Consider the following 23,456-nt stretch of genomic DNA (forward strand, 5'->3'; position numbering starts at 1 on the left):
GTGGGGCTGGGATGTGCACGTACCGGGGCATGGGGAGCTCCTCTGCTGCCCGGGACAGTGCCAGGCAGGGCCCTGAGGGTGAGCTCTGCCCTGAGGGTGAGCCCTGCTGCCCGGGACAGTGCCAGCGGGTGCCCTGAGGGTGGCCCTGCCCTGAGGGATGGCCCTGCCCGGGAGGGAGCCCTGACCCTGAGGATGCCCTGACCCTGAGGGATGGCCCGGCCCTGAGGGGAGCCCTGCTGCCCAGGACAGTGCCAGGCAATGCCCTGACCCTGAGGGATGGCCCTGCCCTGAGGGATGGCTCTGCTGCCCAGGGACCACTCTGGCAGTGCCCTGAGGGATGGCTCTGCTGCCAGGCCCAGGGAGGAGCAGGTCCTGCTGTGGGACATGCTGGAGGAGATGAGATGAGGGGAGAGCAGCTCTCCTGTGGAGGGCCGGGCTGTTGGGCCTGGAGAAGAGAAGGCCGTTCCCCCTTACCCTGTCACTCCAGGGCCTTGCCCAGAGTCCCTCCCTATCGTTCCTGTAGCTCCTTCAGGCACTGGAAGGCGTCAATGAAATCACCCCAAAGTTTCTCTTTTCCAGGCTGAACGATCCCAATTCTCCTTCCTTGCAGCAGAGCTGCTCCATCCCTCTGGTCACCTTGGTGGCCCCATCTGGACTGGCTCCAAGAGATGGATGCTCAGACCTCTCACCCAATTCCAGCCACGCTGGATGGAGGGGAGAGGAGCAGCCCAGGGGCTGAGGATTGTTGGGGCTGCTGGGGATGTGACCAGTGCAGAGTTGTGGCACCACTCCTGCTGCAACAGGAAAATGTCCAGGACCAAATTTATCCCCTCCAACATAAACACCAGCTCTGCACCCAGGAGAGCCCCAAACACAGCCCCAATTTCCCTTGTGCTTGCTCTGCCAGGGCAGACCCCACATTTCCTGGGACCCTGGTGATGCTGGGAGAGTTCCCATGAGCACAACATTCTCCCATGGACCTCAGCACTCGCCAAACTGGTTCTGTGGGTTTGGATCCTTTGTCGTGCTGCTTCCCAAAGCAGGGCTCTTATCCTGAACCTGCTTCCCAAAGAACAGCTCTGCTTCCCAAAGCAGAGCTCAGCTCCTGAATCTGGCTTCCCAAAGCACGGCACAGCACAGGGACAGGCACAGGGACAGGGCCACCCAGGGCCACTGCCAGCCCCAGAGCTGGCACCTCACTGGAGCTTGGCTGGCCAGCAGGAGATCAGCTCCCCTTCAGCTCTGCCTGCATTTGGTGACCTCCAACAGGGACCTTGCACCCTGCCTGGCAACCCCTGCTCCTTGCTGCTGCCCAGGATCCCTGGCACTGTCCCCTGGCCCTGTGGGGAGCTGGCACTGTCCCCTGGGCCTGCCCCTGTGCACCCCGTGCAGGAGGGGCTGTGGGCACTGGGGTGTGATGGCACCTGGGAATGTCCCTGTGGGAGCAGCCACCACCCAGCCCCAGTCCCACAGAAACCCAGCTGGCAGCCTGGTCCCAGCCTGGCACCAACATTTCCAGGAATTTGGGGGCACTGCTGCCCACACAGCAGCTCTCCAGAGCCAGCTTGGCACTAAAGGCCACTGCCAGGACAAGAAGCCAAGGATTTTCTTAAAGCAGGTTCTGCCCAGCAAGGCCACGTGAATCCCCCTCAGGAAACAATCCACTCACCGAGGTACAGCCAAGATTTCAGCCCAGGCAGTTCCTGCTGCGTCTTCTCCTTGCCAAACCCCTCAGCTCTGGGGAGAGGGGACTCTCCCAGCCACTGCCTGACACGTCTGGCAGTGCCACTTGCAAACCTGCAGGAGCTCGGCTTGTTGGGGAGTTTTAGTGAATTTTACCTGATTTGAACCTCAGCCCAAAGCAGCAGCACTCAGGCCCTGCAGAGATCCTGCTTTGCCCTTTCCTGGGTCTCACCCCGTGCTCCTGCCTCCAGCTGGGACAATCCCTCCTGGCCCAGCAGAGCCTCAGCTGGGGCAGCTTCACTGGACAAAAAACTACAGAAAATTCCAAGTTTGGGATTCACAGGGGCTGGGCATGTACAGGGCAGGAATAGGGATGTGGGAAAGGAGCAGGGATGTGGGAACAGGCTCCAAGAGCTGCTGCACAAAGAAAACACAGGAGGCAAAAAGGCAAAGACAAGAAGGTTTGTTTGAGAAGATGCAAAAGGATTTAAAACAGAGAATTGCCTGGTTTTGGCTAAAATCACCTTTTGGCTGTTCTTAAGGGAGCCTGAACGCCCCTGAGGCAGCACTGGGGGATGTCCAACACCCACTGCCAATTCCCAGGGGAATGCAGGGGCTCCAGGAGCTGCTGGCCCTTTACAGCTGGCCTTTATTAGCCCCAAAGACAGAGCATGAGAGTCCTTTAGGCCACAAAGGTAACGGGGTATGGGAGGAAGCACCGAGCTCTGCAGCGTTCAGGAGCTGGGGGCTGAGGCTGATGAAGGTTTAAGCTGCTTTCAGCATCAGTTTTGAGGGTGACAGATGGAGGGAAGGGGGAAAGAAACCCCACCCCGTTCTCTGCCCGAGCCTCCCGAGGCTTTGGAGGCACCGTGCTGGCTTTCCAGGGAAGCTTTTCCATCTGACCCCATTGTTGGCCTCCTGCTCAGCTGTGAGTGGCCCCAGCAGGGATGGAGTGAGGGGAGCACACAGCTCTGGCACTCAGGGGGCTGCAGCCACGATGGTGGAACCCCAGATGGTTTGGGTTCAAGGGACCTCAAAGCCCACCCAGTGCCCACCTGCATGGCAGGGACACCTCCCACTGTCCCAGGTGCTCCAGCCTGGCCCTGGGCACTGCCAGGGATCCAGGGGCAGCCACAGCTGCTCTGGGAGTTTATCCTGGAAGCAGCAAGCAAAGACACAAAAAGCACCCAGCACCAGCCTGGGGTTCTGCCACAGTGAGCAAGCAGCTCATCCATGTCCTGTGCAAGGAGAGGTGCAGGCAGTAACTTGGGGGTTTAGGACTTTATTCCCTGTGCCTACAGTTCTGAGTGTGGATCCTGTTGAGATCCCTCTCACACAGAACAAGGTGGGCAGGGACAGGGGGGTCTCCTCTGCGCCCCTCTGGGGTTTCAGCCATTCCCAGTCCCACAGCAGCCACCCCAGACCCTGCGCACCAGGAGGGTGGGACAGGGAGCAGAGCCAGGGAGGTGCAGCTGTGAACCAGGACTGCTGCCATGGCTGTGCTGCAGCTGAGTGACCTTGGAAAGGAGCAGCCTGAGCCAGGCCAGTGTCCAGCTGCTCTTTCTGGCCAGGAGGAGGAGTTAAACATTCCCATGGAGCAACAGCTGGATGGCAGAGTGGGACTGAGAGATCCTGCCCAGCCCTTGTGGTGCTGAGCTGGGGCTTCACCCCAGGGCTGGGCCACAGGGCAGTCTGGGGCACTCAGACCTTTCCTGACTCTCCAGCACCCCACATCCCCTTCCCAGAGTTCAACCCTTCCCAAGGCAATGGGAGAAAATTGTAACCATCACCTCTCATTTAGCATTTCATCATCTCCCCATTCAAGAGAGTCAGCTCTGAGGGAAAACAGCAAATTCCAATTTTTTTTTAAACAAGAAAGAATTCCAAGTTTAATCCTCTTGGGAGCAAAAGGATTAACAGCAGATTTTAAGAAATAGGTTTCAAAAAAAAAGCAAGTTAAAATTCCACATAAGGCACCCCCATTTCAGTATTTTTTGACATGGATACAACAGAGTGAACCAGGAAGTTCCCAGGCACATGGAGCTTCCCAGGAGCAGCAGTTTTCACCTGCAAGTTGGTGTGAGGAAGATGGATTTAGGAGTTGGGGCTGAAGTGACCCCAAAACCAGCAGCACAGCAGTTTGGGACTGCAGAACTTCCTCAGCTGGGGGGTCCAACACGGCTGAGGAAATTCTGCTTCCCCCATGGATAAATCCCACCTCCTGCCTTTCCTGGCAGATGGAGAGGTGCCCACAGCCACCCCCAGGGAAGAGGTGTCAGAGTCAGAGCAGCTTCTGGGATCCCGCACAGCCAGGATCTGCTCTGGCAGCGTTTCAGGATAAGAACAACTCACAGGCTCAGAGGCAGCAGCGACACCACTGAGAATCCTGGCATCACCCAACTGCTGGACCCCCTCAGCTCCCAAAACCTCTCCCTCCACCAAAACACCAACTCCTCCAGAAGCACCACAGACAGCCCATGAAATGAAACAGCCTGGAGCGAACGAGGTGAACGTGATGTTTATGAACAAGAAGCAGTTTCCCTCAGATGGGCTCCCAGGGCTTCCTGTAGCACTGGCCCAGGTGGGAATCCTGAGCCATCGTGGGATATTTCCCATTTTCCTTCCCACAATGCTACACAGAACCAAAACTGCATTGAGAAAAACAACAACCCCCCACTCCCCCCCAGCAGGTCGCCCTGGAGCAGAAACAAGGTTTAAGTACAATCCAGATGATCCAACCGCAGCGGTATTGGCTTCATTTGACTGTATTTAAATAAAATTAAGCATTTAAAAAATTAACAGGCACTACAATTCCCTGGCAGTGCTGACACCGAGCCCAGCCCCACGAGGCTGTCCCCACCCTTCCTGGGCGATCTGGGGGTGTCACACAACACAAGAAGCCACAACATTTTCACGAAGCAACGTAACCAAAAGAATCCCAAGGCAGCTCCCAGCCGGAATCCGGCTCGTGGGGCCGAGGTCCAGGTGATCCCAGGGAGGGACAGCCCAGGGGGGTGGGAGCACAGGAACACGTGGCTGTCCCACTGCAGCCCCCAGGCTGGGCAGTCCTTGCAGGTCCCTGCAGCCCTCAGAGCTTCTTGAGCCGACTGTACATCTCCCTCTTGCTCTTCTCCCCGGCCCAGGTCCGGCTCTTGGTGCGGAACCTCTTCAGGTCCTCCTTGAAGTCCTTGTGGTGCATCGGGCGGTAGCTCTGGGGCTCGCAGAAGCTCTGGGGAAACAGGAGCTGGGGTCACCTCAGTGGCACCAGGGTGCTGATCCCTGATCCCAGCACCAAGAGCAAACAGGGACAGACCCCCCTTCCAGGCAGGAGCTGCGTGGCAGACACACAGAGCCCAGGGAGATTCAGGTTACAGCCATCAAAACAAGGGCTTTGTGTACAGGGCTCTCATCCCAAATTTCCTGGCACAGAACACACAGGCTGAGCTGGCTGAGAGTTCACCTTGCAAGGCACAGACTGGGAGGATGTTCCAGCTCAGATGGTCAGAGCAGGGTGGCTGATGACGGCAAGGTCGTGCATTTAGGGAACAATGATCACCGCGGGTCCCCTCCAGCCCCAGCACTCCATGATCCGCGCGCCTGGGGCCAGCTCCCGGCTCCCCCGGAGCTGCCCTTGGCTGTCCCGTGCTGCCACCTTGAGGCCTCGCTGCCCTCTCCTCAGGACAGCCCCGAGTCCACGGGGACACCCCAAAGCCCGGGGTCCCTCAGCCCAGGGGAGGCAGCAGATCTCAGGGAGAGCCAAATCCCGGGCAGCACTGGCTGCCATCGACTGCAGGGCTGGGAGAGCCAACATCCCACAGGGAAGGAGCTGACAGCCCCACGGACAGGCCAGGCATCTCCCACCTCCCGGGATGAGGAGCTGAGGCCTGTTTGTGTCACAGCACCAGGACAGATCCCAGGAGTGCTGGGACCATGGAAATGCTGCAGGAGCCAAGGACAGGAGAAATCCCAGCCCCGAGGTGCTGGGAAGAGCTGGGGGTGGGTTTTAGTTTCCTTGTCTAAATTAGAGACTGCAAACTCCAAGCTCAGGTTTTCAATTTTGCTGGTTTAGGACTGTACAAGATCTCAGGTTTCCATTTATTATCCAGCAATTACTGTCAAGCCTTGTCTTCCCCCCTGCTCTGAGCAGGCTGAAATCCTTTCTCTGAGTGACAGTTTGTTCTAAAGGGGCAGAAACCACTTCTATTTTACTTGAGACAAGTGGAAAAGCCCTTCAGCTATGGCAGGAAGACAGCTCCAAGACACGGAACAGGCTGAGCTGCTCTGGGACCAGCCCAATGAAAGAGAGAGAGGAGGAAAAGCCCCCCAGCCAAACCACTCTGCCCCAAGGAGAAGTTTGAGTAGGAAGAAATCAGCATTATTTATCTGTGTGTGATAGAGACCATAAAAAGGCTTGGGTTGGAGGGACCTAAAAGATTTTGTTCCACACTTTGCCATGGGCAGGGACACATTCCAGTGTCCCAGGCTGCTCCAAGTCCCTTCCCACCTGGCCTTGGACACTGCCAGGGATGAGGAATCCACGTTACCCACCTGGCACCTCGAGAAGAAATCCTTGTAGCCCCCCTTGAGCACGTAGAGCTCTGGGTAGTGCAGGTTGGGGTACTCATTGCTCAGCCTGTCCTGCTCCCTCACAAACCGGCACCTGCAGGGGGAAAATCCTGTGTTAAATCCCACATTGACCCAGTAACTCCCAAAACTGCATCCCAAACCCTCGAAGGAGGAGCTGGAGCTGCCCATCAGGGAGAGCCTGAGCAGCCCCACAGCTCAGAGGCTTTTCCTTCCCCACTGAACACTGCAGTGCTCCAGCCCAGACCCAGCACAGCTCCTGAGCCCCCAGGCTGTGCCAGCCCCTGCCAGAGGTGCCAACCACCCCGGGCACAGCAAGTGGAGCCAGCCCAGCCCCTGGCAGTGCTCCCAGTGCAGTGGGAGCCCTGCCAGGAGAGGAGCTCACATGCGCGGGCCCCGCTCCGAGGAGAACTCGCAGTGGAACACCACGATGACGCGCTTGTCCTCCGACGGCTGGATGGGCTTCTTCAGCAGGAAATTCTGCACCTCCTCCTCCATGTGCAGGTTTATGGCACCCTGCAGGGCAGAGGGCAAGCACTGAGAGCAGGGGAACGGCCACAAACTCACCCCACTCCCTTGGGAACCAGTGCCTCATCGGGGCTTGCTGGAGGAGCTCTGCAAGCTTCTCCCAGCACAGCTCCAAACCCCACCAGGACACCATGGACAGTCTGGTACCCTCTCCCAGCACAGCTCCAAACCCCACCAGGACACCATGGACAGTCTGGAACCCTCTCCCAGCACAGCTCCAAACCCCACCAGGACACCATGGACAGTCTGGAACGTTCTCCCAGCACAGCTCCAAACCAGGGCACCACGGACAGTCTGGAACGTTCTCCCAACACAGCTCCAAACCCCACCAGGACACCATGGACAGTCTGGAACGTTCTCCCAGCACAGCTCCAAACCCCACCAGGACACCATGGACAGTCTGGAACCCTCCCCTAACACAGCTCCAAACCCCACCAGGACACCATGGACAGTCTGGAACGTTCTCCTAGCACAGCTCCAAACCAGGACACCATGGACAGTCTGGAACGTTCTCCTAGCACAGCTCCAAACCAGGACACCATGGACAGTCTGGAACGTTCTCCTAGCACAGCTCCAAACCCCACCAGGACACCATGGACAGTCTGGAACGTTCTCCCAACACAGCTCCAAACCCCACCAGGGCACCATGGACAGTCTGGAACGTTCTCCTAGCACAGCTCCAAACCAGGACACCATGGACAGTCTGGAACGTTCTCCTACCACAGCTCCAAACCCCACCAGGGCACCATGGACAGTCTGGAATGTTCTCCTACCCCAGCTCCAAACCCCACCAGGGCACCATGGACAGTCTGGAATGTTCTCCTAACACAGCTCCAAACCAGGGCACCATGGACAGTCTGGAACGTTCTCCTAACACAGCTCCAAACCCCACCAGGACACCATGGACAGTCTGGAACTGGCTCTGTGTGATTCCTCAGCCAGGAATTCCCAATCTCCCATCCATCCCTGCCCTCAGGCAGTGGGAGCCATTCCCTGTGTCCTGTCCCTCCATCCCTGTCCCCAGTCCCTCTCCAGCTCTCCTGGAGCCCCTCCAGGCCCTGAGAGAGGCTCAAACACCACAAGGTGTCTGGGTGACCTGTTCCTGGTTGTGTTTTACACAGCCATTTTTCCTTTGAGTCTGTCACTGAAATGAAGTTTAGCACTCCAATTTTAGCCTCCTGAGATATGAGGATGCTGACACTGAGTGTCACATCCTCCTCAGGAGCCTCTGTCACCCTGAGGGCCACAGGCCCCTCCTCTGCTTACAGAGAGCAGAATGTCCCCTCTTCTGAGGGAACAGCCCTAAAAATCAGCCCCACAGGGATCCCAGAGACCCCAGGCTGCAGCTTCAGAGCACCTGCCCTGCTCTTATGGGGCCAACATACCTTGATGTGCCCCCCTTCATACTCATAGGGGTATCTACAGTCAATTATCACACACTGCTTGATGAAGCTCTCAAACTTCCCAGTCAGCACAGACACAATCTGAGAAAAAAAGAGCACAAAAAAACAGAGTTCAGTTGTTTCAAGTCATTTTTGTGTTGTTCCCCAGCCCCCACTAAAGAATTTTTCTGGCTCCCTTGGAGCACTCACCATTTCGGAGTCGATGTATTTTAAATCTTGATGTTTCCCATCGACAGTGTCAAATAAATAACTCTGGAAGAGACAGGATTGAGAAAATTCCAGCTGTGAGTCACGTGGGTGACAGCACAGCATCCAGCAGTTCACTCTCTGACAGACACTCTGCTGGCCAGAACCTCTGCAGGAGTTAAAGCTCCTAAGAATGCTAAAATCAGGCACAGAATTTCGTTTTTGGCTCCTACACTAGAGGATTTCATAGGGCTTTAACCACAAATGGATCAGTTTGTGTCCAGCCTGGGCCATCCCCTTCTCACCAACAGCCTCTCCTGGTTGTCTGAAGACCAAGGAATTGTTAAGGTAGGAAAAGACCTCCAAGACCAAGCCCAAAGAAGCAAGGCAGGTTTATGAGGGAACAGAAGAGCCTCTCTAAAGGGAAGTGTTTTTCTGGGCTGGTTTGAGACATCCCCACCAAGAGAGGCCCTTGAAACACTCCATTCAACACTTGGCCATGGAATCTCTGGAATTACCTTGGAGAAGTCCCCGATAAGGTCCCTCTGGTCACTGTCCAAAATGCTCTCAATCTCTGCTGTGGAGGGCTGGGTCCTCACCAGCTTCAGGCTCTGCAGGACACAGGTCAGAGATCCGTGAGGACACACACATCCCATCCCTGCTTCCCACAGCTGACAGCTTGGAGTGCACTGCCAAGCCCTGAACTGCCCCCTCAGCTTCCCTGCTCAGGGCAGAGCTCAGGCTCAGCACTGTGGAATTGCTGCCCCAAAATCCACCTGGAAAAGCTCCCACCAACCTTCACAAACCAGACCCCAGCTCTGCATCTCCCCTCCTCAATTCTGTGTCACAAACTGGATGCTGAGCCACCAACCGTGGAGTCCTCAGAAGTTCCTGGCAGGCTTTTCCTCTTCTTGCTTTTCCCTGGAGAATTCTCCTCCTGGGACCTCTCCATCCTCTTCTGGGTGGTTCTTCCTGCAATGCTTGACATGGATGAAGAGCCAAACAGCCGGCACCGCTTGGCCTGCGAGGGAGGAGAGGAGTTGTCCAGCAAAGGTTTATAAAAGAAAATAAACACAACTCAGGCTTTCAGATTATTCCAATCTTGGCCTCATTTAAGGCACCACCACTGCAGAGCAACAGGGGGCTGTTAATCTGAATTATCCAGGCTTTGCATTTCCAGTAACACTTGTTACTGGGGGAGCTTGGGGCAGCATAAGCAAGATAAAGAGCCAGCAAAATGCTCTACATCAATTAGCAGCCAATTTATCAGCAGATTAAAGAGCTTTCTGCTGGAGCTCCTTTCCCAGTCTGTTATCAAAGCATCAGGTTACAGCATTCCAGGTGAGTCCCTGCAGAGTGAATGCCACATATGCCAAGATTCTGATAAGGGAAGTCAAGATCTTCTCACATTTATGAAGTGCAAGAAGAAATTCTATTCCTATAAACACCAATTGTTCCACACTGCCAGAGTCTGCCAGGTGAACAGCCCCAAGGGAACTGTGCAGGGGGTTATGCCAGGGCTTGCTGTGCTCTCAGGGATGCAGGGGACAGGGGGTGACAGTCCCTGTCCCTTGTGGGGACTCACCCTGCTGTCCGCTCTCCTCATGACCAGCGGCGCCGTCCAGAGGCTGGACACGTCCGAGGGCATCTCCTCATCGTTCTGCAGGAGAGGGAAATCCTGCTCATCACAGACACCCTGCAGGTGCAGCTCCTGCCTGCCCCAGCTGCACAGCCCAGCTGGAGCCAGCCCCAGGGATTGAACTCCATCCCCAGTGCAACTCTTCAGGAAATAATGGAACTGGGCAGAAACATGTTGGACTAGGTGAGTTTATCAATTCACTGATTGATTAACAAAGATGAGCCTCCAGGGCTTTCAGCATTTCAAAGTCCCTTGGAAACAATTTTGCATCTAAGTGGCTCAAAGCAATCACCACCTCTGACTTTTTCAGCAAGTTTCTAAAGAAAAATGCCAACTGCTCAAATAATTCCCTCAGTCCTCAAACTAAAAATAATTCACTTGTTCGGAGCCCAAACAAATCCCACTGGCTGCACTGGGAAAGAGCAGTTACAAGATAAAGGCACCCCAGTGTGAGTTAGAAAAGATGATGAGAAGTAATTAATCTCCTTGTGGGACATGTCCCTGCCCGTGTGAAGGGGATTGGAGCTGGATAAGCTTTAAGGTCCCTTCCAACCCAGAGCAGTCTGGGCCTCTGTGACTGCCCAAAACCCAGCGTGGTGCAGTCTGAGCACACCAGACACATCAGGCAGGGCTGATCTGGGGATCTCCACCCCATCCCCTCTGCACACACCTTCAAGTCCTGGTCATCCAGCAGCTCCATGAAGCCATCATCATCCTCACTCTCCGAGGAGGGCAGGGAATGCTGCTGCAGGAAGGCTGCCCTGGAGCTCTCCTGTTCCCCAGAGGCTGTTTCCCCCACGGGCAGCTGAGGGGAGACAGAAGGAGATTTAACAGCATTCCCTCTGCTCCCTGCAGGATGCTGCAGCCGAGGAGGGGCCACCAGGGCTCCCTGCAGCCCAGGAACACCGTGGTTATCATCCCCAGCCCTGAGCTGCAGCACAGGCAGGGACCAGCAGGATTCTGGAAGGGCTGCTGGATCCAGGCACCTGAGACAAGGCTTGGTCCCCCAGCTCTGGCTCTGCACAATGATCTTTCAGTTGCTTTTTTTAAACAACAGGGTACGAATAAGGTAAATTTTCTCCCTGGATGTCACATCTGGACACAAAACCCAGCTGCATTTACAGAGTTTGGTTTGTTGTTCCAAATGCATCTGCCTGAACATTCAGTATCAGCTTTACTGATCATTTAATTCCAAACCAATGTCCACGCTCCCTTCACTTACTGAGCAGAACCCCAGCTCTGTCCTGACTCATCTTTCCCAAAACAATGTTTCAAATTTCTCATGAGCCAGAGGTGAGAAGAATTCTCTTATCTGGCAGGCAAAAAAACTTATTTATCTGACATCACCACTTCAGAACCGTGATTTGGTTATTTTGATGGCAGAGAATTAGGTGAGAATTAGTTGAGAAGAACCAAGTACCTGGGCTGGAGATGAATTCTGCCTTGCTGCAGGAACACCCCTCCCATCACGGAAGCCACGAGAAGCTGGTTTGGTTGGCTTCTTGAACTCAAATGATTCCTGAAATAAAAAACAGCAAAATGATCATTTTACCAAAATTACAAACTGCTTGTTCAGCTGCTTGGATCCTTTTATCTTTTCCATTTTGTTAAACTGCCTGACATTTTGGATTTAAGCTCCCTGCTGCCAACAGAACAGTCTGAAGGTGAATGTTTTCAAATTAAAGCTGTTACAGCAGTGCTTCACCTAACATAATCCAGCATTTATGCTCCTGGCATCACCTACAGGCTTCAGGGCTTCTCTATTCCTGTCAGCCAGTTCTCTGCAGAATAAATAAATCATTCTTGGAGGCACCAAGCACTGACACCTCACTGCCCACAGGATTCCCAGCAGCCAGGGCAGGCCCAGGACACGGAACCCAAGAGGAGCCAGGGCTCCCCATGGCAGCAGTGGGACAGCCAGGGGTGACCTCCCCAAACCCCTTCTGGAGGCAGCTCCTGCCCAGAGCAAGCAGGGGAACAGATTTCCCTCTGCCACAGCCAGAAAGGAGCCAGGGTCAGTGGCACCAAGGCAGAACTGGGCAAAGCCTTCCCCATTTTCATTAACCTGCCAACAGCTCCGATCAGAGCTGCAAGTTCCCTTCAGAAAAGCTGAGCTAAAGGTGGCTGTGCCTGAAGAACAGCCTGGAAGGGAGGAATTGAAGCCTTTCCCATCGCATTCCCTGCACAGGGACGTGCTAATCCAACTGTCCCTCCCCTCCCACAGCACTCACATTTTCCTTATTTTCATCCTGTTCCAAAGGCTGGAAAGCATCAGTGTCCAGAGAGTCAGAGTGGTTTCTCTTCAGAGCAGGGCTGGAGCCCAGCAGGCTTTGCTACAACACAAAGGGACAGCTCAGGACTGTGCAGCAGTCCTTGCACAAGCACATTTCAAGCACTAAAGAGGTTACCAAAAACTGGAAAGCTCTGACTACAAATTTTGCACACCCTGTGCAGGAATCCTCTGCTGACATCTTGGTACAGGGACCAAAATGCTTCAGTGCAGCAGAGATGGAGCCACACCACAGCAATTTCACACTAAATTAAATGAGATTGGGAATTTACAAACTGCAGTTCTGACATTAAGCACCCCAGCAGCTGGTGTTGAAGCCAGAAAATTAACAAGTATTCAACTAAATGCATTCAACCAAAACCATGCTAAACCCTTTAACATGTATAAAACATCAATCCCACTCTCACTTACTGGCAGGGAATGGATTCTTCTGAAAGGTATTCGAAGGCTGCAATGAAAAAGAAACAAAGTTTATTTCAATATTTTGCTTTAAAAGGCAGGGACACGAATAGAAATCACCCCCAGTTCCATAATCTAAAAGAGACACCAAGGAAGAATTTAAAATAGAATTATACTTACTTCAGCCTGCTGGCTTTGATTGCTTTCTCAAACCTAAAAGCAAAAGATCACAGCTTAGACTTGAAGATCTTAGAGGTCTTTCCCAAATTAAATGTTTCTGTGGTTCTTAAGGCACAGACTCAAACCAAATGTTAAAAGGTGCAATTCAGTCAGTCCTTGGTGCAGCCCCAGGCTGCAGTGGGTGCCAGTGCCATGTGGCTGGCACAGCACCCAGCCCAGAGGCAGCACTGCAGTGCCCTGGGCAGGGGCAGGGCCCAGCCCAGCATTGCAGCTCTGCAGCACAGGGAGAGGGGGAGCAGGGCAGCCCCAGGGCACTGTGCCAGCAGAGGAAAGCCCTGCCCAGGCCTCACCAGCCCAGGTTTGTTGGTTAACCAGGCCAGGGTTCACACAGGGGCACTCACGTGTCCTCCATGGCGTCGTGGGAGCTCGCAGGGCCAGGAGAATCCAAAGCCAAACCTGCACAGGAGACACAGATTTCCCACTCATTTATAGCCAGGGATATCACACATTTCCCACTGATCCATACCCAGGGATATCACACATTTCCCACTGATCCATAGCCAGGGATATCACACATTTCCCACTGATCCATAGCCAGGGATATCACACATTGCCCACTGATCCATACCCAGGGATATCACACATTTCCCACTGATCCATACCCAGGAACTATCACACACTGCTACACATTTCCACAGAAAGACCCAGGAAATTCATGTGCAAAGTCCCACCTGCAGCCTGACCTCAGTGCAGAATAAAAAAAGAATTACTGCCACTCCTCACCATGGGTTTGGCTGTGGATCATCAGTGCTTGGGGAAAATCAGGGGGAATTTAAAAAAGGCCCCCAAGCCCTGCCTGGGCTGTCACATGGAACACAGTGCTGGCACTCAGCACTCTGTTTATCCACCACACACACCTTAATAAACAATTCAGTCCTTTAGGGGTTTTTTTTAGCCATGCTTTTAGTTATACCTACAAAGAAATTTGGGGCTCATTCCCAAAAATAAGCAGTCAAAAGGCCCTTCTGAATGTCCTGGGATTAACAGGAAGCACTTCAGAAGCACAAAGCAAGCCCAGCTTTACAGCCCCAGAGCATTTCAGACACATCCAGAGTCACTCCAGCACGGACTCCTGAGGAGCCACAGAAAGGGAGGATTTAGCAAGGCTGGTTGCTCTGTCCTGCTCCATGGTCTGTGAGCTGTACTCGTGCTTTAGCACTTCACAAAGTTCTTTTTTAGGCTGAAAGTGCCCTCAAAATGGGGCATAAATCCAGGTGGAAACAGTGATTTCCCTCAGCTGGAGCAATGAAGCACCAGAGGGAACCTACAAGTTATGGGGTGAGAGCTTATTTCATTTTCACCGATAGAACAACTCGTGTGAAAAACAGGAAATCCTCCCAGGAAGTAGCAGAACTGAGGGGTTTCAGATCATCAACCAGCTCTGGGTGACAGGAGAACACAGGACAGAGCCACTCACTGGCACAGTTTGGGTTTCAAGAGAGAAAAAAGGAGGACTTGTTTTCCCTCCTTACTGCTCACAGTCTCCAGGACAATTACAGCAAAAAAAACCTTAAAATAAATTATATATATCTATATCCACAGCCCAAACCCTGAGCTGCAGAGGTTTCCTGGGGATTTTCCACCTGCCTCCCTCCTTCCAAGGGCCAGACCTTCCCCAAACCCCAGGTGCCACATAGAAGTGCATTGCTTTCCAGTTCCTAATCACTGTTTGTTAATTGAGGCAGCCCCACCTGAGTCTGTGGACTCTGAAGAGGCTGATCTGTGCAATCCATTTTTGGTTCCCATGTCTTGGTCCAGGTTTTCACGCTGCCTGGAAAGGAAAGTTTGGGATTTGCTTTAAAAGCAAGAAACACAACACTGCAGCTAGGTACAGCACAGGTGGGCATCACCTGGATTCCTCCCAGAGCCCAGTTATCCTTCCTGGAACTGCAATCCTCTCTTTGGCAGCCACCCCTTTAATTCAAGTTTTGCATAGAGAAAATTGCCAGATTTCTAATTCAAATCCATTTTGATAAATAATTACCTCCTAAATTTTGTTTGATCAGCTAAACCTCAGTGCTGAGAGAGAAGAAAATCACATGGAGCCCCACATATATAAGGGAAAAGCTACTTGAGTGAGGCTCCAGCAAGTGGTTAATTAAAAAAAAGAAAAAAAAAGTAGCCAGGGCTACAAATTCAAAGAGCTGAATAACTTCCAAGGGGGGCACTGCCCATGGTCTGCAGGAATCCCAGGAATCTGAAGGAAGGAAGGACCATAAAGCAGGTGGTGGCAGAAATGAGAATGACAGAAAATCAACAAATAAAACCCAGGAGGGTCATTGAGATCTGAGTGGGCCAGGACAAAACAGGAGCCCCACAAGGGAGGAGCTGTGGGAATAATGGGATTAGAGGAGTGCAGAGAGCAGCAAAATGGAGCAGCTGTGGCTGCAGTTTGGGGAACGGGAGCAGCTGCCAGCACAGGCTGCAGCACCTGGGACTCAGAGCAGAGAGCAGGAACGGGGCTGGGATGGACAGGGCAGCCAGGGGGACACGGGAGGGACACAAAGGGGTTTGTGGGACAGGGGGAAGGTGTCCCAGAGCGGGGATCCATGCGGCATGAGGAGAGAACAGAGGGAAACACCAGCAAAGGACGGGGGACACCAAGGGACACATGAGGGAGGGCCACAACTGAGGCCTCGTGGGTGGCCGTGGGGAGAAAAACAGCTCCGGGAGGCGCCGCTTTTTGGGAAGGGCTGGGAGAAGCGGTGCTGCAGGCCTGGGCTGGAGGGAGAGCAGCAGCAGGAGCCCCCAGGGCCTCACTGCCGGGGGGACAAGGACACCGAGAGACCCCCGAGGCCTCCACTGGGGATGGGGGAAAGGAGAAGGAGGGACCCACGAGGCCTCGCTGGGTTTTCTGAGGGGTGAGGACACAGGAGCACCCCGAGGCCTTCCTTGGGGAATGGAGGGACAGGGAAGGAAATGAGAGCTCTCCTGAGAGCCGCCAGGGCCGAGGAGGGAGCAGAGACATTCCCGAGGGCCTGGGGAAGGGGGTGCTAAACTGGGGCTTTGGGGTTTCAGAGGGGCACATCCCCTGGGAGACATCCCAGGGGAGTTTGGGGTTTTTTTTGGAGGGGCGGGCGGGAATTCCAAAAGGCTTCGCTGCGCGGGAGGGAATTACGGGGGTGGATGGGACGGAAGGAAAACGACTCCAGGAGGCCTTGGGGGTTTTATATATGGGGGAGCCTCCCTAGGCCTCGCTTCGGGTCCGGGAGGGGAAACAAAACGCTCTGGAGAGGAGACAGAGTGCCCGGGAGGGCTCGGGGGGATGGCGGAAAGGAGAAAGAAGCTCTCTTGGCGCAGGAGGAAGAAGCGGGCGGTAAAGCCTCCAAACCTTGCTTTTTGGGGGGATCAGGACAGTGGCGAGAAAAAGGAAAATGCCCGGGCCCCGACTCACCCGCGCCCCAGCTGCTCCATAGTGAGGCGGAGGTCCGAGACAGGCGAGAGCTCATCCTGAAAGAGCGCCTTGACCACGGCGGGCGAGGCGGGGGACGCCGGCGAGAGAAGCAGGAGGCGGCGGCGGTGGGAAGCGCTCGGGGTGGGATCCATCGGAGGGGGACCGGGAATCCAGCGCGGCCGCCGCAGCGTTTTGACCCCAACCGGTACCCGTCGCCCCTCCGAAGCTGGCGCCAAACCGCGGCTCAGCCAATCAGCGCGCGGAGCCCCGCGGGGGGCGGGTTGTTTTTTTTCAAACCTCCCCTCCCACCGCGCGCGCCCTGGCCAGTAGGAACGGCGGCGCCGCGGCCAGGCCCCGCCCACGGCGGTTGCTTGGCGTCGCTCTGGACCAATAGGAACGCGAGGAGGCCAGAGTGGGGGGGATGCGCGCCACTGCGGGGGGAGGACTACATTTCCCAAAATCCCTAGCAGGCGCGCCGGGTTATCGCTCTCTGCGTTGCATGCGGGGAATGTAGTTCCCTCCTCACAGAGGCGCGTATTTGCCGCCATGTTTCCGGCCGTCTCCCTGTAGCCTAGGCGTGAGGGGAAAATGGGGAACATGACGGAAAAAAGGCACAAATTCAGCAGATAACACCACCTCGCTGACACAAAGAGCCCTTCTCATATCATTTCTCCTCAAAGAGCCCTTCCCATATAATTTCTCTTCAAATAAGCTCTCCATGAGAACAAAACCCACTTTATAAAAGCCTCTTTATGGGGGTTTGGTGAGTGGCTGGGGAAGTAAGGCAGTGCACAGGCCTGTGACACCAGGATGGCGTTCACGGAGAGAGGAGCAGGAGAAGGAAGACTGACAGTCCCCCACTTGTACTCCACACAAACTCTTTAGGACACGCAACTTCTCCTCAGCACGGGGTTGGCAGATCTTGCTGTCCAGGCCCTGGCAAATCCTCTGCCATGTCCCTCTGGTGGTTCCAGAGGCTGCTGTGTCCAGGTGATCGCTTTGGATCCAGGAGATCTCCAGGACATGACCCACAAGCCGTGTTGCTCTGCCTGAGCCCTGCCAGTCACACAATGCCAATTCCTGGATAAATATGTGGGGTGTTTGCTCTTTCCCCAAGCACACCAAATCTCAGAGACCGCCATCACACCCCAGCTCCTGCTGCTCCTCCCTAACTCCTGCTATCGATCCCTGAACATTTTCCTTTTTACAAACTTTTTGAGCAGTTATAACCATTAATGGATAAGGCATTGCCTTCCTGAGCCAGAGACTGTGGTTTCTGTCCCATCTAGGGTGCCAGAACTGAGGCCTTATGAAGATTGACCAAGAACAGAGGCTAGACAGAGTTAAAGAATTAAGTAGGGATATAGTAAAAGGCCTTAATGGCTACATCTTGGGCAGTAGCCCGGCCAGGGCTACACCCAGGATAGACCCAAAGTAGGCACAAAATGGACGAGCGCTCACACTTTTATAAGCCTGGTCTCATGCTTTTATGAGTTCTGCTCCATTTGCATATTGGAGGTTATTGACCAATTATAGCTTCAGGTTATGAAGTTCCATCGTCTGTGTTTCTCTCTTCAATTCTCAGTTGTTTTTGCTTTTTGGGCCAGGACTTTGTATCCTTCGTTCCAAACTAGAAAAGGATTGTTTTGTCTACCTACCCGGTGAAGAGAACTTCCTAACACTTACCATAAAGCTCAAAGCTACACACCAAAGCAGCACAGAATCCAAAAAATATGAAACATAAAATTGAAGACATCATTATCACTTTGGGGCTCCAGCCTGGCTTCCTGAGTGCAGGGTGGCTGCATCCTCCAGCCCAGCCCAGCCCAGCCCTGCAGTGCTGCCAAAGGCTGGCATGGACAATCAGAGCCTCTTCCCTCCTCCCTCCCGATTATTGTGTGGCCTCAGTGCCCACAGGGAGAGGTAGGACACCATCCCCATGGCCCCTAGGCAGGACAGCAGCACGCAGACAGCCCCAGGCAGGACAGCACTTCTTTAATGCTCCAAAGGACTTGGCAGGAGGAGATGCAGAAAATTGCAGAGAGGGTCCAGGGCAGGCAGAGCTGCAGGGGGGCTGCAGAGTGATGCCGTGTCATTGCCACAGCTCCTCCCTGCTCAGCCAGCCAAGGGCACGCCAGGGGCCTGGCAGCCAGCCCACCCTGTCAGTCACACACCCGGATCAGGGTTTCCACTGAATAGATGCAAAAATACGGGAGGACTTTCTCAGTGAAGGTGGCCTCCAAGTGCAGGATCAGTCTCATGGCCTTTGAGTTGTAGAAGGTCACTCGGCCCATTTCATAGTCCAGGCACACCCTGATTTTCCGGAGTTTATCCCTGAGTGCCAGCACCTCAGGGGTCATGCAGAATGTTCTGTACCAGTGATTTGACTCCATTCGCAGCGCCCAGACCGTCTCAGATCTTTGCAGGTCAATCGGCCCCTTCCTTGACACAGACTCCAGGGCCACCCCCACGGCCCAGCCACCGTTTTCCTCAACCTCCACTTCCCAGTAATGCCTCCCAGATGTGAACCCCTGGGAGCCCAAGACACTGAGGCTGTTCATAAACCTCTTGGGGCTGTCAGGGAGGTTCTGTTTTCCAACTCCTACCCAGACCGTTTTGTGGTCCCTCGAGAACATCAGGCGCGGATGTGCTGTCTCTGGGTCCAGCGTCACCGGATCTAAAGGGGGACAGAAACATCAGTGTGTGCCTGCTGAGAACAGAACCAGCACCTCTGCTCCAGCCTGCACCACGGGGCTGGCTCCTGTCCTGGGAGCACCAGGGGCACTCCTGCAGCCCCCTCGGCTGCCATGGGACACGGGAGCCTCACTGTGCCCACGCTGGCAGCCGAGGGTGAAAAGATGCTCCCTGAGGCAGGACTGAGGCAGGCAGTGTCCCCACAGGCAGGGGACAGACACGATGGGCTTTGCTCAAGCTGCTCCCAGAGCTGCTGGGGAGTGCAGCCCGTGGGGAGCAGGGCATGCCGTGGCTGTGAGCAGGCAGTGCTGCAAGGCACGAGGGGCCAGGCCAGTCCCTGCTCCTGTGCCAAGGGCTCCCCCAGCTCGGAGCCTGCTCTGCCGAGCCAGCAGGCAGCCTCAAAGCTGCACAGCCCCAGCTGCCCATCCACCAGGGATGTTCTGCTGCCATCCCGTGGCCGTGCCACAGGGCCACACAGCTGTCACTGTGCGGTGTCACCAGCCCAGACCCTCTGCCCAACCCACTGCTCCGGGGACTGCAGGGGGGAAACTGAGGCACGACTCTGCTGAGCTCAAGCGCATCATCCCAAAAACGGAGAGGGTGGAGAGCGGCCTCAGCACAAATGGTGCAGCCACAGCTCAGCCCAGCAATGCTGCATCATGGGGGCCCTGAGCACCTGCAGAAGCACTTCTGATCACACCTAAATGCCAGCTAAAATCAGCTACAGCCCCTCTGCTTAACTGGGCACAGCCTGACACGGCCTCCTGCTGTCCTGGCCCTGGCCTGGCGTCGCAGGACAGCATCCCTGGTGCTACCTGGCACAGGGACAGACCTGCATTTGTATAGCAGGCCCAGTCAAAACAACAGCACTCAGCTCTAGACAGATGCTGGGTTTAGATGTGCTGTGAGCCCATCTCTGCACCAAGGACATGAGGACCCTCATCCTGGAAAACTTTTCCCACTCAGTTGTGCTCAGCAGCTCCACAAACTTACCCCTTCTCCCCCAGTCTATCTCACTCCGCAGGTTCACTGAAAGAAAGAAAGAAAGATGCATGAGTGTCTCTCCTGTGGCACCTGTCCTGCTCCCCAGCAGGGCAGCAAGCCAGATGTGGAGCCCCAGGCTCCAGCAAAGCCCATCCTGGGCAGGGTTCCCATCTGGAGCAGCCGTTTTGCTCCTGAGCCCCAGGCAGAGGCAGCAGGCAGTGAGGATTTCCCACTGCCAGCCAAGCCCAGGGGAAGCACAGCACAGAGCCAGCAGGGCTTTACCTCTGAATTGATCCACCATGGCCATGACTCGGTGGCTGCTCCAAGTGAGGCTCTGAATGCTCTTCTGCAGCTCTGGGGAAACTGGGTCTGGGATCGGGGCCTTGGCTGCCTCACAGCTGAGGGGAGCAGGGAGAGGAGCTCAGAGCCCAGCCACCAGCCAGGGCCAGCAGGGAAACAGGGAAATCCCTGCAGCCCCAGAGCCCAGGGCAGCTGTGTCCCTGCTATCAGCACAGGAAGCCCATCTTTAGGAGGGCTGCAGTGGCCTCTGGTCCCTGGTAACATCCCATGGAATGCCAAATCCCCAGCGGGGCAAACCACCTCCTTGGCAGCTCCTGCAGCGCTGCCAAAGCTCTGCCCAAAGGAGCTGAGCAGGAGGAGAGGGACAGCGAGCCTGTTTCATACCTGCTCAGGATTGCGCCAACATCCTGCAAGAGAGAAAACACAGGAGAGCTGTGGCACTGCCGAGGGCCCGGCAGCTGCAGTGGCTGCCCAGCTGTGGGAAGCAGCTTAAGGGGGCTGGGGCTGAGCCCACCCCTCATCCCAACCCTGCCTTCCCTCAGGGCCCTGACCCACAGCGGGCACAGCGCGGTGTCACAGCCCAGTGTCACAGCACAGTGTCACGGTGTCACAGCACAGTGTCCCACCATGGCCCCAGCCTCCACCAGCATGCACAGGGTGCCAGCTGGGTGTCCCCAGCCCCAGCAGGGCTCACAGTGCCCAGGGGCTGATGCTGCCTCACCTTGAGGAACTCGACCGCCGGCTGCTCCTCCTTCTCCTGGATCTGCGCAATCACCGTGTCCAGCAGCGACTGCCTCTCCAAAACCCTGCGCGTGTATTTCTTGCTCTTTTTGACCAGCTTCTGGGACATCTGCTCCAGCTGGGCCAGCAGGGTCTCCTTCTGCTCCTCCAGGCACTGCTGCAGCTCCTCAAAGCTCTCAGCCACTCCCTGCAGCTCCAACCTCACTGTCCCCTGCAAGGCACCGCACGGAGGCCCTGAGCCCAGCCAGGCTCCGGCTGCCCCCGCAGGGACACGGCTGCTGCAGAGAGGGGACAAGGATCACACACAACGGGACCAGAGGTTTGCAACAGGAGCAGCAGGAAGAACGGACACAGGGGGGCAAGTCTGGATGTTGATGGGCCCAAGGAGGCCACATGAGATGGACAGAGAAAAGAACGTTGGCAGGGATTAGGAGATAAGGATATTTGGGGAGAGGGAAAGGTGGGACATTGCTGGGGAGCCACATGGGTGAGCAGTGGGGGGCATGGAGAGGAACACACACCTGCAGGTCTTCCCATTTCTGGTCTACTCTGGTCTTCAAGTTTTCCTTCTGTTCTTGTAGAAAAAGCAGGTTTGTCTGGAGTGTCTCCTGGGGCAGGGATTTAAAAAAGTCATTTGTGTTCATTTTGGTGCAGCATTCACAGGAGGGAGATGATGTCACCAAACAACACCTGTGAGGACAATCCCAATCTGGGGAGGCACTGTGGGTGACCCCTGCCTGTCTGGGAATGAGTTTGGAGCTCAGAGGCAGCACCCACCTCTCCACAGTTATTTTAGTCAGGCTGGGGAGACCCCATCCACAGGTCTTATGGCCAGAAAGATTTCTGGAATAATTTCATGTGGAAACCCTGGCGTTTGTGGCTTTTTTTTTTTTTTTTTTGGTTTTTTAAATTAGAAAAACCAACTCTCAACATTGGAAGTGTGATTTCTGGGAAGAGGTTTGCAGTTACAGTAGTGGGGACTCAGACACACCCCATAAATTTGCTGGAGTATTCACAAACTCCTCCTGCTCTGAGGCATCTCCTGCCTTGCAGTGAGCCCAGACCCCAGCCCACACTGTGGGGAGAAAGCCTGGCTGGGGACATGTGGGGCACAAGGGACCATGTGGGGACCCCGAGGGGTGAGCAGGGAGAGGGACCTGGGCTCCTGCGTGGGCTGGGGCCAGGCCATGGCAGAAGCAGCAGCCCCAGCACGGTGGCTACAGCAGCCCAAGCTGGCAGCCAGACACGGAGCCCGGGCAGCCGCCGCCTGAGGCCGCAGCTCCGTGGCTGGCCGGGGACACGGCCCAAGCTGTGTGTGGAGGGGAAGCAGAGCCGTGCCCTGAGGGAAGCCCAGACCCTGCTCGGAGCAGCCCCAGCCGCGCACGGAGGGCACCCAGAGCCACAGCCAGAGGAGCTCGTGGGCAGAGCAGAGCCCAGGCTGTCCCTGAAGGGAGCCCCGATGTGTGCCCGGACAGGACACGGAGCTGTGCCCACAGGGGAGCCCAGGCTGTCCCTGAAGGGAGCCCCGATGTGTGCCCGGACAGGACACGGAGCTGTGCCCACAGGGGAGCCCAGGCTGTCCCTGAAGGGAGCCCCGATGTGTGCCCGGACAGGACACGGAGCTGTGCCCACAGGGGAGCCCAGGCTGTCCCCGAGGGAGCCCAGCCCCTGCTGCAGGGGATCCCCGCCTGTGGCCGGAGGGGAGCCTGAGCTGTGCCCCTCGGCCGCCCCAGCCCGGGCAGCCAAGGCCCCCAGCCCCTGCCCAAGCCCCCGGCCCCTCTCGCGCCGCCGCCCCGTACCTGCAGCTCCCGGGCGGCCTCTTCGGCGGGGCGGACACGGTGCCCGCGGTGCTCGGGCCCGTCCCGGCAGGGCGCGCAGAGCAGGGCGCCGCAGGGCTCGCAGAACAGCGCCAGGGCCTTGCCGTGCTGGGGGCACCGCGGCCGCGCCGCCTCCTCCTCCAGGGACCGGGCCAGCCCGGCCATGTTGCCCAGGGAGCGGTTGGGGCGCTGCGAGCCCGGCTCCAGCGGGGCGCGGCACTGCGGGCAGGCGGCGGGGCGCGGGGGGTCCCCCAGCACGGCCGCCAGGCACTGCCCGCAGAAGCTGTGCCCGCACGCCGTGAGCACGGGCTGCTCGAACACATCCAGGCACAACGGGCAGGTGGCCTCGGCCAACAGCTGCTCTCGCAGAGCCAGCAGCTCCTCAGCCATGGCCGCGATGGAGTGGAATAGACGGAAGCTGCCGGGGAGGAAGCGGCCCGCGGTCGGGACCGCTCCGGGGCGAGGCAGGGCCAGGGCGCGAATGGGCTTGGTGGTGGGAGTGTGTAAGAGTGTGTATGTGTGTGTAGTCGTCTGTATGTGTGTGTCTGTGAGTGTGTGTGCGCCTGGGAGTGTC

General features: G+C 56.0%; 2 protein-coding genes across 3 annotated transcripts; both read right to left on the reverse strand.

The window, feature by feature from the left end:
* Nucleotides 1-4,186: 4,186 nt before the first annotated feature.
* CDC25A (cell division cycle 25A) lies at nucleotides 4,187-16,547 on the reverse strand. 2 transcript variants are annotated; one of them, XM_064703735.1, is made up of 16 exons: nucleotides 16,347-16,547; nucleotides 14,644-14,723; nucleotides 13,294-13,348; nucleotides 12,893-12,925; nucleotides 12,725-12,761; nucleotides 12,255-12,356; nucleotides 11,444-11,542; nucleotides 10,694-10,828; nucleotides 9,970-10,044; nucleotides 9,256-9,405; nucleotides 8,903-8,995; nucleotides 8,388-8,450; nucleotides 8,181-8,279; nucleotides 6,653-6,783; nucleotides 6,232-6,343; nucleotides 4,187-4,912 (listed from the first exon to the last, which is right to left on the reverse strand). In XM_064703735.1, exons 1-16 carry the CDS (start codon nucleotides 16,496-16,498, stop codon nucleotides 4,772-4,774), a joined length of 1,557 nt encoding a protein of 518 aa, XP_064559805.1. In that variant the 5' UTR covers nucleotides 16,499-16,547; the 3' UTR covers nucleotides 4,187-4,771. The 2 variants fall into 2 exon arrangements, with proteins under 2 accessions (XP_064559805.1, XP_064559807.1); XM_064703737.1 differs by lacking the exon at nucleotides 10,694-10,828 and having other exon boundaries at nucleotides 16,347-16,529.
* Nucleotides 16,548-18,240: 1,693 nt separating this feature from the next.
* LOC135443504 (E3 ubiquitin-protein ligase TRIM7-like) lies at nucleotides 18,241-23,308 on the reverse strand. The gene is made up of 7 exons (XM_064703745.1): nucleotides 22,865-23,308; nucleotides 21,587-21,673; nucleotides 21,046-21,276; nucleotides 20,709-20,731; nucleotides 20,307-20,422; nucleotides 20,034-20,069; nucleotides 18,241-19,023 (listed from the first exon to the last, which is right to left on the reverse strand). Exons 1-7 carry the CDS (start codon nucleotides 23,270-23,272, stop codon nucleotides 18,509-18,511), a joined length of 1,416 nt encoding a protein of 471 aa, XP_064559815.1. The 5' UTR covers nucleotides 23,273-23,308; the 3' UTR covers nucleotides 18,241-18,508.
* Nucleotides 23,309-23,456: the final 148 nt, after the last annotated feature.

Source organism: Zonotrichia leucophrys, chromosome 2, assembly GCF_028769735.1.
Source record: "Zonotrichia leucophrys gambelii isolate GWCS_2022_RI chromosome 2, RI_Zleu_2.0, whole genome shotgun sequence".
Classification (NCBI taxonomy): Eukaryota; Metazoa; Chordata; class Aves; order Passeriformes; family Passerellidae; genus Zonotrichia; species Zonotrichia leucophrys.